Source organism: Perca flavescens, chromosome 7 (genome assembly GCF_004354835.1).
Source record: "Perca flavescens isolate YP-PL-M2 chromosome 7, PFLA_1.0, whole genome shotgun sequence".
Taxonomy (NCBI): domain Eukaryota; kingdom Metazoa; phylum Chordata; class Actinopteri; order Perciformes; family Percidae; genus Perca; species Perca flavescens.
The window spans coordinates 34,520,514-34,535,159 of record NC_041337.1 but is presented as its reverse complement, the minus strand read 5'-3'; the positions used below and the strand labels follow the sequence as shown (position 1 = coordinate 34,535,159).

The 14,646-nt window shown below is 44.2% G+C and overlaps 1 protein-coding gene across 1 annotated transcript in view; it reads right to left on the bottom strand.

Moving 5' to 3' along the window:
• Window positions 1-203: 203 nt before the first annotated feature.
• Window positions 204-14,646, bottom strand: part of kiaa2013 (KIAA2013 ortholog) — a 16,873-nt gene continuing 2,430 nt past the window's right edge. Inside the window, exons 2-4 of the mRNA XM_028584145.1 lie at window positions 13,767-14,453; window positions 5,670-6,523; window positions 204-312 (exon numbers count right to left, since the gene is read on the bottom strand). Of these exons, the coding sequence (XP_028439946.1) occupies window positions 262-312; window positions 5,670-6,523; window positions 13,767-14,453 (1,592 nt within the window). The 3' untranslated portion in view covers window positions 204-261. The remainder of the gene's footprint in view (window positions 313-5,669; window positions 6,524-13,766; window positions 14,454-14,646) is intronic.

Genomic DNA, 14,646 nt, shown 5'->3' with positions numbered 1-14,646 from the left:
AAACCAAGTCTTAACCCTCAAACAGCCCTTTAAACTCGTGAGGACCAGCATTTTGGTCCCCACAAGTATACTGTAGTCCCCGGATTTGGACCCCACGAATATAGTAAAACGGGCACACACACACACACACACACACACACACACACACACACACACACACACACACACACACACACACACACACACACACACACACACACACACACACACACACACACACACACACACACACACACACACGTTGAATTCAACACGCGTTGCTCAAGCAGCATTCCTGGGGTCACAGCAGTCGTCCTCACTTTTGTGGGCGACCTGGTGAAGTCAGAGCGGAAGGATTAGAAAACAGCTGTTGAACAACGGACTCACGAACCCCAAACACCCCCCACACACACACACACCTGGCGGAGGCTAGAAGGGAGATCGCTACGGCGACGACAGTTACGTTTAGACGCCACGACAACGAAACGTTAAAAGGTGCCGTAGGTAGGACTGGGAAGATCCAGGACTTAGCCGAAGAACTTGAACATCGACAACGTCTCAGTCCCTCCTCTCCTTTTTACACTAAAGCCCAAAACGGTCTCCTAAGCCCCTCCCCCCACAAGGGAGAATGAATACGTGAGCAGTGATTGACACGCAGTTAGACACCTCCCCTGGCCCTGATTGGTGCATCTGAACAGTTAGACACCCCCCCCCTTGGCCCTGATTGGTGCATGTGAACAGTTAGACACCCCCCCTCACCCCCCCCTTGGCCCTGATTGGTGCATCTGAACAGGGAGAAGTGGATTTTTGCAAATCCCACTCCAGGCTGTAGGTGGAGCCAGAGGAGCTGGATTTATTTTTAAATTACTTGTTTCATGTAGTTCTCCTGGAACATAGGGTCAGTTTCAGCAGATATGACAGAAAGGTAGTTTTACAAGTCTTACCTACTGCACCTTTAAGTTAAGGAAAAAGATCCGTGGTTTGTATTAAAAAAAAACTCCCACTTCCTGGGAACAAACACGCGTTTCCTGGGCGAAAGTATTAAATTATATTAGATTGGCCAATAAATGCTATTGAAAGGCGAGTCTTTCCGTGGCCATAGTGGGATTCGTAATATCGCCTCAGGGCCAGGGGCGGAGCTCTACAACATTTTAAACTTTGAGACCTTTAACAAATGCACGTGTATGTTGTCTTGGTTACAGCCTCCATTTCAAGAAAGTTAGTTTTATTAGTCTTACCTACTACACCCTTTAAGTTTAGGAAAAAGAGGATTAAAAAAAACCTTCCTGGGAACGAACACGTGTTTCCTGGGCGAAAGTATTAAAAATATATTAATTATATTATATCAGCTTATATTAGATTGCACGAAATCAGAATCAGAATACTTTGTTGATCACGCTCGGAGGAAATGGTTTAGTTGCAGTCGCTCACAGTCAAATTCAAAGTAAAAATAAGAGTAAGAAAAAAAAGTCAATAAGTGTGTAAAGTAACACCTCTATAGTGCAAGAAATCATAACGGTAAGTAGGAGAGGTTAGGTTCAGGCTAAAAAGATGATGTTGCTTAAATCTTGTGTTGTCTTCCCATCACTCATGCAACTTTTGGTTTTTCTACGCTTTTCTTAATGTTTGTGTCCTTTTTCCGACATTTATGAAAACTTTGTCGCTTTTTTTCAACGTTTTTTATTTTTTTTTAGACATTTTTGTCAATTTCTTTTTTCAACGTTCTTTTAACAATTCTTTTTTGTTTTTCCAAATGATATAAAAGGCCTGGGGGAAGACCCAGGACTAGGTGGAGGGATTATATATCCCCCCTGGGTCTGGGAACGCCTCGGGATCCCCCAGTCTGCGCTGGTTAATGTGGCTCGGGAAAGGAAAGGGAAGTTAGGGGTCCCCTGCTGGAGCTGCTGCCCCCGCGACCCCAACACTGGGTAAGCCGACGAAGATGGATGGAAGGATGGATGATATAAAATTGAATAAAAACACCCAAATCCAATGAGAACAGTGAACGGACCATTTATTTTACTTGTAAAGAGCGTTGTATGGAACCACACCGTTATTTTTTTGGACAATTTGGTTGAAAGAAATGCAAATTTTTCTGATATACAGAAACTTTGAAAATGGGTCAGATTTGACCCGAGGAGAACAGGAGAGTTAAAACAATGGGCTGTAGAAATTTTGCGCAACTTCTGGCCAAATCTGTATCCCTTCTAGCCGCAACCTCCACACCTGCCTCCCCCCCCGAAAAGAAGAGAAATGAAAGAATACAGACGTGCAGGAGATGAGAGAGCTGTGATTGGAGCACCACAGGGTGTGACAGATCGGTCAGCAGTGAAGAGCCAAAGCCAACCCGGAGATTTCTTGAAATTTAATTGAGCGATTCAATATAAAACATCATCAGTAACAGAAGATAAAGACTTCTGGCAAAGGGAGCACACGCAGTCCAAGCTGATCAGAGACGAACATTTAGCAGCACACCCTTATCTAAAAGTGCCCAGCCGGGTCAGTGTAACGCTTATCAGTTCAATTTTACTTTTAAGCTCAAACGGACATTTGGAAAAACAGAAAAATGGGTTCAAATATCAAATTTTTTCATTTTTTAACCGGAGGATCAGAAATTGAGAAAATTTGCGTCTGAGCTCCAATTATTCACAATACTGCCGTGGTATTCTCTTCCTCTACTTTGCCGAATATGCAGGTCATTAACTGCATATGGACAAAAAAAAACAAAAAAAACTGATAGACTTTGGGGTCAGATGTGCAACTGATGGTTTCGCGGGGGCGTGGCTAGGGGATACGAGGGAGAGAATACCGTCGCAGTATTGAATAATTGGAGCCCAGACGCAGTTTTGTAATTTTCTAAATTTCTGATCCTCTGAATAAAAAAAACATATATTGGATCCCATTTTTCGTTTTTTCCAAATGTCCGTTTGTGCTCAGAGAAGATAAGAACTGATAAGCGTTGCACTGACCCAGCCGGTCTCAACAACTCTTTTTTTGTAAGAACATCTGTAAACAAGCAGCTGTTTTAACATGACAACAGACGTTGACAACTTTTAGCAACATCTTACTACACGGAGTTCCAATTTTAAGGCTACATCTACACTGCTACGTTTTCATTTTTAAGAGGCGTTTTTGAGACAAAAATCGATCTCCGTCCACACAAGAGTTTTAGCTCCAGCAGCAGAACTAATCTCCGTCCACATTAACACGTCTGACTACACGCATCACATGACCACGCCAGAGCCCGAACAATATATCGATGGGCCGATATTAGGCATTTTCCAAACTATATTTATATATATCGGCATTTATAATGGCCGATAAGTGGCAGGGTTGGCTCAGTGGGTAGAGCAGGCGCACATATATTTAGAGGTTTATGCCTCGACACAGAGGCCCAGGGTTAGAGTCCGACCTGTGACAATTTCCTGCATGTCTCCCCCCCTCTCTCACTGTCCTGTCCATTAAAGGTGGAAAAGCCCAAAAAGTATTTTTTATAATGGCCGATAAATAAATATTTAAAAAATAAAATAAAAACGGACGAAACCCCCTTCAACCATGTTGAGTGTTGGCATTGCAGAGTCTGTCCACCAGAGGGCGCTCTACAGCGTTGTGTTTAACCCTTTCATTTTCATATCTTAAGTTTGTATTTTTATACATTTTATTTATCAGAACTTTAATATATTTTGATGTTCTGTTAAGACAATAAAACAAACAAGTTTATTTTTAAACTGTGTTATCATATTGTTTTAGTGAGGACTCAAATAACTAATGTTAGGGAAATCTGTTTTGTTATGCGTTTCTGGATTTGTTTTTTTAAATAATATATATTGGCCGATATATCAGATTTTTAAATCACCAAATATTTTTATCTATATCGCCCTTAAAATCCTTTATTGGTCAGGCTCCAGACCCACACACACACTGGGCACGTGAAAAGAAAAGACAACAAAGGACTGACTAACCGATAAGACGTCCTCGTTGCCAAATGTCTCCGTTTTTGTCCGTCCAGACTACAACGCAACCCCGGAGTTTTCAAACCAAAACGGGGGCAGCAGGGTTTCCTAATGTCTCCGTTTTAGGGGCTCGGGACGGCCGGAGTAGTGTGGAAGCGAGGCGTATACGTAGCTAAAGATATTCGTTTTTTTTAAACCAAAAACGTAGTCGTGTAGATGTAGCCTTATCTGCAGGATCAATTTAGCTTTGGGTCGATTCATGACAATCATCTCCCTTAAAAGAAGAGTAAGATTTATCCCAACTTGGGTTTTATTAATTTGTCTGTAGCTCTGGACAGGTACGCCAGCAGTCAGATGATCAGACAGGTTGGAAACAATCAATTAGTTTGTCAAACTCAAGGCCTGCGGGCCAAATCCGGCCCCCATATCAATTTAGGTCCAACAAGCCCAAAAGACGAGAAACCTGTTGAAATATGTCGACTTTGAGACATTTGCATATTTAGGCTGTGAAACGGGTTGTCGTGAGTCGTCTGTGTGGTAGCCTGCTTTTAAAAAAGTACCCATAATTCATTGTTGTTCATGTGCTATTTGCTAAACTCTATGATGGCTGAGGAACTTTTTGCGGCCTTTTTAGGGCTTTGTGTCGACCAAACTGTAAGTGAGGGAGCTATATGAGACGTGCAATAATACAGTCCAATGGTTCTGCTTTTTCTATGGAATGAAAGTCAGTAAACTAAACATCTGGTGCTCAATGATTGTCATTTGCCAGTGTGGCCCTAAAAGATTCAGGCTCCACCCCTGCTACCTGAAATGAAGAGGTTGGACACCCCTGATCTAGCGGATTATCTAAAGGCGCTGACACACCGAGCCGATAATCCGCAGTTTTCTGTCGGGAGTTTGAAACGTTCCAAAAATGTTAATTTTGACTTAAAGATTTTAATTTTCACTGTAAATGCATATCGGTTACAAATATCGGTTTCATTAACTTCTAATAATCGGTATCCGTTCGTCCCTAAACCGGAGACATTTGGAAACTCTTCTGACCCGTTCTGGTTTGGAGTCTGCGGGGTTGTGTTGCCATCTCAACGGCTGCCAAACGGAGACCTTTGGCGACGCCGACACCGACGTTGCTCCGTCCTGATTGGGTCTTATCGGTCACGACGTCTCGGTCTCTGAGACTTAAAGCTACTGACGTTACCATGGCCACTACCAGCAGTGGGCGGGGTCTCCACGCTGCCTCCTGGTTATGCCCAGTATACCAGGATGTTGATGAGATATTTTGGTTTGGCTGTGTTAGTTTAAACAGAGATTAAGTTCTTCGACTGGAGCTGAAAACACTGGTGTACACAAAATGCTTAAAAACCAAAACGTAGCGATGTAGATGTAGCCTCACAAAGAGTGTCTGAGAGGAAACAGCCGCCGTGAAATCTTTATCAACTCCTTTAAACACACAACAAAAACCTGCAGAATCACCCCTGTGTGAGAGGGGGGGAGGGAGGGATTATGCCAACGCATAATGGGCGGGAAAATTAGAGTTCACTCAGAGAAGGTGGAAAGCAAAAACCAACCCACAGAGAGAGCGCTGAGAAAGAGAGAGAGACTGAAAGAGAGAGAGAGAGAGAGAGAGAGAGAGAGGGGAAATCTCCGCCACCACACGCCAAGTCAAAAAAACAAAACCAGAGCAGATCAGTTTGCAGTTTAGTCTTTCCAGTTGTGTTTTATCAGCGCTGTTTATACCTTGCTCCTGAAGAGGGGCTTGGCGCCGGGCCCACAGTACTCGTTGTATATGAGCTTGAAGAGGAAAAGGTGGAAGAGCGTTATGAGCGAGGCCACGCTGAACCAGAACAGGAAGGGCAGGCCCGGGTACCGGTTGGCCATGTGCTCCTCGTGGGCCAGGATGGCCTTGAGGTGCAGCGTGTGGCGCAGGTCCTGCAGGTGGCGCAGGTCCGTGGAGATGTACAGCAGCGGCGTGATGGGCTGCGTCACCATCACGGGGAAGGTGTGGCCCTTGGGCTCCGACGTCAGCTCCACGGGCTCGTTGAGGCAGCCCGCCTCGCAGGCGTACAGCTTCACCGGCTTCTCCTGCGGCTTCACCGACACGTGCAGGAAGGGCTTCCCCACGGCGTCCAGCAGCACGGCCAGGTTGATCAGGTCCTGGTTGTAGTGGATGCCGCGCAGCGCGTAGCTGTTGTGCAGCACGTCCGGGTCGGCCTGGAACTGCAGGTGGTTCTCGGTGAACTGGAGGCCGCCGAAGCTGAGCGCCACGCCCTGCACGGCGCCGTGCGCGCCGGCCGCCACCAGGACCTTGCAGCCTCTCTTCTGCAGGGTCAGGGTCCACAGCGTGACCAGCTGCAGGATCTGGGCGGCGCTGCTCACGCGCTCGGGCCACAGGTTCTCGGCGTGCATGGTGGCGTGGCCGCTGAAGCAGTGGTCCGCGTAGTTCAGGCTGGACTCGAGGCGCAAGCGGTCCTCGCCCGTAAGAGTCCGGTCCAGCAGAGGAGCCCAGGAGGAGGCCAGGATGTAGTAGAGGGTGGTGTTCACCGTGCGGCTCGACGGGGTGTGGGAGTCGGTGATCTTCCGCATTTCAACGCCTGAAAGAAACAAAGAAGCACAACTTCACGACAACCGGGCATGTAGCGGGTTTCCGTCGACTGATCGGCTGGGTATCAGACAAAATATTTAAAAAAAATAGCGCAAAAAGTTGGAACAAGTGGCAAAAACTGTCAACAAACTCAGAAAAAAGGAGCCTAAAATGTCAATTTTTTGTCTCGAAAAAGTCGACAATCTTAAAAGGAACAAAAACTGAACAAAAAAGCCCAGTTTTGATTATTGGCGGGTCGTCTCTGTGTAACAGAGATACAATTAGGGCTCGGTATCGTTCAGAATTTTTCGATCTGGTGCCAATTTCGATACCGACTCCTAACGATACTTTTTTCGATACCATATGTTTTAAAATTCATTTCAACATCAACAAAAATACATTAAACACAAAGCTTTTATTTTCCACCTTAATTGTGAATCAAAACAGTTATTGTTAAAAAATCTGGTAAAACTGCTGACTCAGAGTAACATTTATAAAGTTGCCTTACGAGCTCAGCCTGTCAGTCAGTCATCAGGGCAGAGAAACCTCCGCTGTGCCTGCTTGTCTAACAGGAAGTGTAACGTCAACAGCACCGTGACCTCTTTCAGCTCGCCGCTAATATCACCTCACCACTAATATCACCTCGCCATTAATATCACCTCGCCGCTAATATCACCTCGCCGCTAATATCACCTCGCCGCTAATATCACGTCGCCGCTAATATCACCTCGCCGCTAATATCACCTCCGCTAATATCACCTCCCGCTAATATCACCTCGCCACTAATATCACCTCGCCACTAATATCACCTCGCCACTAATATCACCTCGCCACTAATATCACCTCGCCACTAATATCACCTCGCCACTAATATCACCTCGCCACTAATATCACCTCGCCACTAATATCACCTAGCCACTAATATCACCTCGCCACTAATATCACCTCGCCACTAATATCACCTCGCCATTAATATGATATCACAGCAAACGCTGCCTGCGTCAAGTTTTAAAAAACTGTAACTACACTTGAGACCAACCGTGACTCTCTGAGACTTCAACAAAACTGCAGACAGTTTACTCCATCCGCACCTCTCCGTGTGTGTGTGTGTGTGTGTGTGTGTGTGTGTGTGTGTCGGTCGGAGCTCCCCTCTGTGTCAATATGCGGAGAGGACAGATAAGCTTGCGCTTACGCGCTCAGATGCTTTTGGAACCGAAATTTGGCACCGAAGATAAAGAATTTTTCGATACGCATAGGATTGGCGTATTTTTTTCGATACCATAAAAGTATCGACGTTCGGTATCCAGCCCTAGATACAATGTATACAATGTCTGTCACAGCCAATCACAGACATTATCAGATCTTGGTAGAAGCATGCTGCGTGCTGATTGGTTCACTAAGGTTGACTCATTTGGTGTTGAATGACGGGGCATTTTTTGATACTTGATACTAAGGAGGCAATTCGGTTGGTGCCTAAAAAGTACTGAATTCGGTACCCAGCCCTAGTTATTGTTGACGTTCCCGAGCCATAAGCACACGGCACGTTACTTTGATAACTTTTAGCTACTCAATGCAGGTTTAGCATGAATAAAGGTTACCTTCTGTCTTAGATTTGTTGTTGCGTGTTTACAATACTGCAATCAGTTGAATATATTTCGGTAAAATATCACTTTTTTTACTTTAAAATTCAAAACAGTGGGGGCAACCTCTAGCTCACCCAGTAAGAGCCCCATGCAGGCTGAGTCCTTTGCAACGGCGCAGGGTTCGAGTCCGACCTGCGGCCCTTTGCTGCGTGTTGTCCCCCATCTCTCTCCCTCCTTTCCTGTCTATCCACTGTCACTATCTAATGAAGAGAAAAGCCCCCCAAAAATAATCTTAAAAAATAAAAATACAGTGTCAGCCAGCGACTCCAAACCCTAACAGCATGGAGCATAAATGTGTTGTTTTCAATATTAACGTCAGTTCAAACATTATTGTTAGAATCGGCTGTTTTTTCTGTGTTTTCGGACTTCGGCAATAAAGCCCACTGTTTTGGGACACTGCCTCCAATTTCAACGTCCCAAATGATCAGCGTGACATTTGAAGGAAATAGGGAGGAATAAATAAATATTTATAAATAAATTAAGGTTACGGTCAACTGACGAGATGGACATCTGGCTTCTTCTGATGTCTCACCATAAACTGCATAATTCTTCCTCATTAGGACGGCAACAGAGACAACTAGTGAGTAGGGATGGGAATCGTTTTGATATTAAAACGATTCGGATTCCAAATCCGGTTTTTATCGATTCTTGATTCAGATTCTTTTAGTGGTGGAGTTGAAATGGGTCACATGCTTCTTTCACAAATAAGAGGAACGTTTTTCTTTTTTATTCAAAATGGTGGGTTGCAGTTTTCCAGGGCTTTTTCAACGTAAAATAAAGCCACGCTAGAGCAGATCAGATTTGAAACTAAATCCTCCAAACGATTCCAATAAAGAAACTATTCAGAGGGCATCGTAATTTTTGAAACGATTCCAAGTAGGAATCGGTTCTCGATGCCCAACCCTACGAGTGAGGCAGCCGTTTGTAAAAACTATCATTTTAATTTGGCTGTAACTGTAATATGTTGAATTTAGAGATGTTCCGGCTCCGATACTGCCCAAAACGCTGGTATCGGTATCGGGAAGTACTGGAGTTTATGCACCGATCCGATACCACGTAATAAAGCCTTAAAGAAAATCTACGTTAAAGTTGTTTATTTATGTTCTTTTTCCGTTATAACTGACTGTCAAACTGGAGAATAAAAGAAAGTTGTACGACATTCATTGTTTGTGTTTGTTCATGTTTTACAAAGAGTTTAACCTGAGCCAGACAGAAAACAAAGATAGAAATCATATCACATCCATACAGGGATAGTAGTATACAGCTGTTAAAACATAATAAAATATATGACCCACTGGTTTCGGATCGGTACTCGGTATCGGCTGATACGCAAGTTCAGGTATCAGAATCGGTATCGGGAAGCAAAAAATGGTATCGGACCATCTCTAGTTGAATTACAGCATGGACCAACAACGCCCATGTTCTGTCCTCACAGTTTACGTTACTGCCCTCAGGCCGGCGCTTTAGGGCCCCACCCAGAAAAACCGAAAACCGCTATTCGAAGTCCTTTATTCCGTCTGCTATCAGACTTTTAAATCTAGAGTCTGAATGAGCAGCCTCTTGTTTTCCTGAGGTGTGAGCTGCTTGTGTTCAACTTGTTTGAGAACCTGATTTATGTATCTGTCATTTCTCGCCTCAAACAGGGCTGTGTACACTCGCTGCCCCGTGCCGTGGATTATCTGCTGTCTGTTGTGTATGCGTTTACGTGTAAATGTTTTTGTTCTTGGGGTCTGGAGACAGCTGAAAAACGGAGCTGCCCTTCTTTACCTCTTGGGATAAATAGTTTGAATTGAATTAAAAATTAAATTGAATTTGGTGGCTTATGGTGCATTCTTTTTGTCCACCGAAGTCGATCTACGAGTCGTTTTTCGGAGTTACGAACCGGAAGTTGCAAAAAGAGCGCCCCCGAGGTCGTATATATACGACTCGTCAAGTCGTCTGAGGAGGTCAGAGGACCCCGAGTCCGTTTTTGGGGATATTTTGGCAGTAAAGTGGGCTGTGAGTTTTTTATTTTTTTTATTGGTTAAGGGCTCCTGCACACTGGCTGCGTGGCGTGTTCGTTTTTTTTCAGCTCCCATGGTAACAGGTTAGAGCTCACACACTGCCTGCGCTAGAAATAAGGCCGACGCCTATTTTTCACGCGACACGCAAGCGTGTTGGAAGCATTTCCAGGCAACTGGAATAGCAAAAGATGTTTGTGTCATTTAGACACAAATACATTTAATACATGACATGTTGATGTTTGAAAGTCTCGAGGTTTTGACATTTAAATGCAGATATATAAATTTAATTTAAAAAAAATAATAAATTATCGATTTTCAAATATTGCACCTGTCAATACAGAACGAAATATTAAGTTTTGCCGTCAATACTGCCGACGTTGTCTTTGCTGAAATCAAATCAGTATATATTTATATAGAACATGAAGTATACTACTGCTTGAGTGCAGTAAATACATGTGTACAGACCAGGCTAGCAGCAGCGCTGCGTCAGACACGTTTCTGGTGTGCAAAGACATAGAAAACGCCACGCCCACGCCTCGCAGCCAGTGTGCAGGAGCCCTAAGTGCTCCTTGGCCTGAAAACGTTTAAGAAACACTGGTTTAGTGAGTCTGTCACTCTGTGGAAAAGCAGAAACCCAAAGTAAGGTGATGTCTGTGAGTTACAAATGGGCAAATATGTTTTCGTCCCTATTTAGCTCCTGGCAGAGGTTTTGCATACGTTGACACTGGTGCAAGAACCCAACCAAACAGGAACGTCTTTACGGTCTACGAAAAGATTAAAACCAACCAAACCTCCTGATAGAACACATGAGCAAGCCCGATCTGCCATAAAATCCCTCCACAGTTTAGTAGTCTTTAGCAGTCAGCAGCATTTCACAGCATGCATCGATTCAACACAGTTATATAATTCCTTCACTATATCGATCGGGGTCTAAGTATTTTTTACAGCCCTGCTGTATGTTTCAAGTGTTGAAATTAATCAAATAATCATGCATCAAATCGTGGACATGGACGATGCTGCATCGATAATCGGCCGGCTCGTAATGGATTATTTCTGTTTATAATGTAATGTCGGCCTAACAACCTTTCTGTTTACATATTCTGGTATGTGTTTTGCACATTCAGGAAGTGCCATGTGCTCAGTGCTGTATAGTTTTATGTATCCAGTTTATTTAGTATTAGAGCACTGCAGAATGTTTGGTTTTTGAAGCTTGAAAAGCTACGAATTAAATATCCTACATTGTTTAATAGTAAAAATGTATTTGACGCATCGTGATGCATCGAGATATCGAATCTAATTGAATCGCTGACATCATAATTGAATCGGGAGATCAGTGAAGATTCACACCTCTACACTATGTATGTTTATCCTAGGGCTGCTTGATTATGGCAAAAAATATAATCACAATTATTTCGGTCAATATTGAAATCACGATAATTTACACAATTTAACAGATTTACACAATTACTCGTTGACTTCTGGAAAGATGTTGCAATTATTGAACTTAAAAAACAGTGGGAAAAGTTAAATAAATCAACTTGATTAATTGCACGGCCCTAGTTTAGCCATAGGGATGTAATGATGCATTGTCAACGGACCCCTTTGAATAGGACATGCAAGTTCTTCCTTCAACAATACTAAGACTAACTTTGGAGCTTTAATTAGCCCCCCTTCCCAACAAGCTAGCATGACACGGTTGGAACCAAATTGAAGATGGTCTAGTTCCACATGATACCAATGTCTTCTTTATCTTCTTTCTAGCTTTAAAACGGAGCCCGCTATGGCTTCTGGAAGACAGTAAAGTCGGCCTAAAAGATTCTGGGCTTTTGAGAAAACATTTAGGGCTGGAGCCACAGAAGCCACCACAGAGAAGTTTTCCTCCCATTTAGGGCAGCTACGTGCACTATTTTTTTCAAGCCATTTGAAAACAGAATGCCTAAAAATCTGTACATCATTTGGAGAAAACACAACCACTACACGCCACTTTCTTAAGGCCAAATGGCGTGTTATCTGTACGCATTTTGAGCTATCCACTTGTATGTCTACAGTCTTCTGTATACAGCGGATGTAAACATAGTCCGTTATCGCGACAACATGCCGTACATTGGGAAAGGCTTTATTAACACAAAAACACGGGGAAAAAAATGACAAAAACACGACAGTGACCAACGTCACACGCTTTAAACGGCTGGGTTTAGGAAAGAAACATAAAAAATTTTTTTTTTTTGAAAAACGACACATCCCGGCTCTCCTGGGTGTAAGTCCTGTGTTTTACCCATCCGCACCCGAATGGTGTTGATAAACACGCGATTATGCGCCTTGATAACACACCAAAATGGCATACGAATTGGCTTGTCATACATACGCCACTTCATGAGATCAGGTTGGCCAAGGAAAAGAATCATCCTGTAGAGCCGACATACTAGCTTGTGTCTAATTGTTGTCCGACTGTTTCATCATTCTGAAAACCAGAACACAACTAATATTGAGGACGACTCATTTTCCCTCCTGACGCCTAAAGAGATGCAAAAAGCATCTGATGTTTCTCTTTTTAAGTGGGCCCACAGAAGCTATTTTTGGTACACGGTGCTGGAGGAGAGTTCACAGAATGAATGTGGATATTTTCTCAGTAACAGAAATTTTGCTCCATTGACTTGCCGGTCCAGTCAGAGAGACGTGGAGTGGAAATGACACAAAGTTGAAGTTGTTCTAAAAACTTAAAACACCTGTCAAACCCAGGGCCCGCAGGCCTAATCCGGCCCCTCGCAGAGTTTGGTCCCGCCTCAAAGTGCGCCAAACCAAAAGGACGGGAAACTGTTTTTCAAACTGCAATTATGCGACACTCAAAGCAGAATTTGGCAGATTCGTCGACTTTGAGACTCAGAAATCCCCCCCAGAACCAGAGAGAGTTTACACATTCAGGCCTGTGAAAGGCCTTCTTTTGCTTGATTTACTCAACTCTATGATGGCTAAGGAACTTTTTGTAGGGCTGTGCTCGACTGAAGAAATTCTTAGTCAACTAACGCTCATTCAATTGTATCGACTAATCGATTAGTTGATTTAATCGACAGATCTGTAAATCTGAGTTTCTCCGCAAAGAGTCATGCAAAAGCACCACTTTAATTCTTGGGTTTACCAGAGATGTTCTCGTACGTTTCTTGGAAATAAGTCATTCATCATGAAAAAAAGCATCAAACATGACTAATGGACTAAAGAAATCTAAGTTGACTAAGACCAAAACGACCCATTAGTTGACTAATCGACTAAGAGGGAGCAGCACTACTTTTTTGCTAACTTTTATGGCTTTTTATGGCTTTATGCGGACCAAGTTGTACGTGAGAAGACTATATGAGACATGCAAAGAATAAAAGCAAAAATATTTTACTTTTGATTAATAAAAGCATGTCAATAAACTCTACATGTCTGGGTCTTGATATGATTCTCATTTTCCAGTGTGGCCCTTAGCGAAATTGAGTTTGACACCACTGCCCTAAAAGATTTTGGGGGGACGGGGTGGGGGGGGTTGTGAGATAACCTTCGGGCCCTGAGCCCCAGAAGCTGCCCGACTCTCTCCAGTCTCTCCGCTCCTGCTCCAACCTCTGCTCACCTGAAATGAAGAGGTCCATCCAGGCCTGCTGGTGATCTACAACCAGCTCGTCCACGCTGGCCCTCAGCAGCTCGGCCAGCTCCTTCTTGGCTCCGTCTCTGAGGGCGGTGAAGGTCTCCTCCAGCTTGGAGGGCTCGATGGGCTCCGATGTCCGCACCACTGACAGGATGTTGTCTTTGTACTCTAACTTGGCAGGAACCTGGATCCTGCCGTTCAGCTTCTTGGTGACCACGACCACTAGAACCATGCGATTATTCTCCACGGGCACTCGGCCGGAGGAGAGCACTATCTCTCGGTCCTCCAGTTTCTCCACGCTGGAGGAGAACTTGCTCCCGAAGGAGGGCTTGCTATAGATGACTTCCAAGGAGGCGGCCTTGTCGGACGGGTTGTTGACGTGGATTCGCTGGAGGTAGACGTTAGGTCTGCTTCTGTGCGCGATAAACTCCTCTCTGATGGTGATGCAGTCCCGGGCCGACTGCAGAGCGGCAGGGGAAGCGCAGCGCACCGACAGCACGGCTCCTTTCCGGAACCACAGCATGGTGGCCTGAGCCTCGGCGCGCTTCCCCTCCAGACGGACGCCCACTCTCGGGGAGTACTCGGTCTGGTGGACCGGAGCCGAGCCGGGCTGTGAAGACGACGCCACCCACAGTTTGTTAGAGTCAATGTCAATAAGGATATGGCCGTTACCTGCAGCGGTGGAAGAAGTATTCAGATCCTTTACTTAGGTAAAAGTGATAATACCACACTGTTAAAATACTCTGTTACAAGTTAAAGTCCTGCATTGAGAAATGCTACTTAAGTGAAAGTCTGTAAGTATCATCAGGAAAACGTAGTTAAAGTATTAAAAAGTAATCAATGCAGAAAAATACTCCCATTGTAG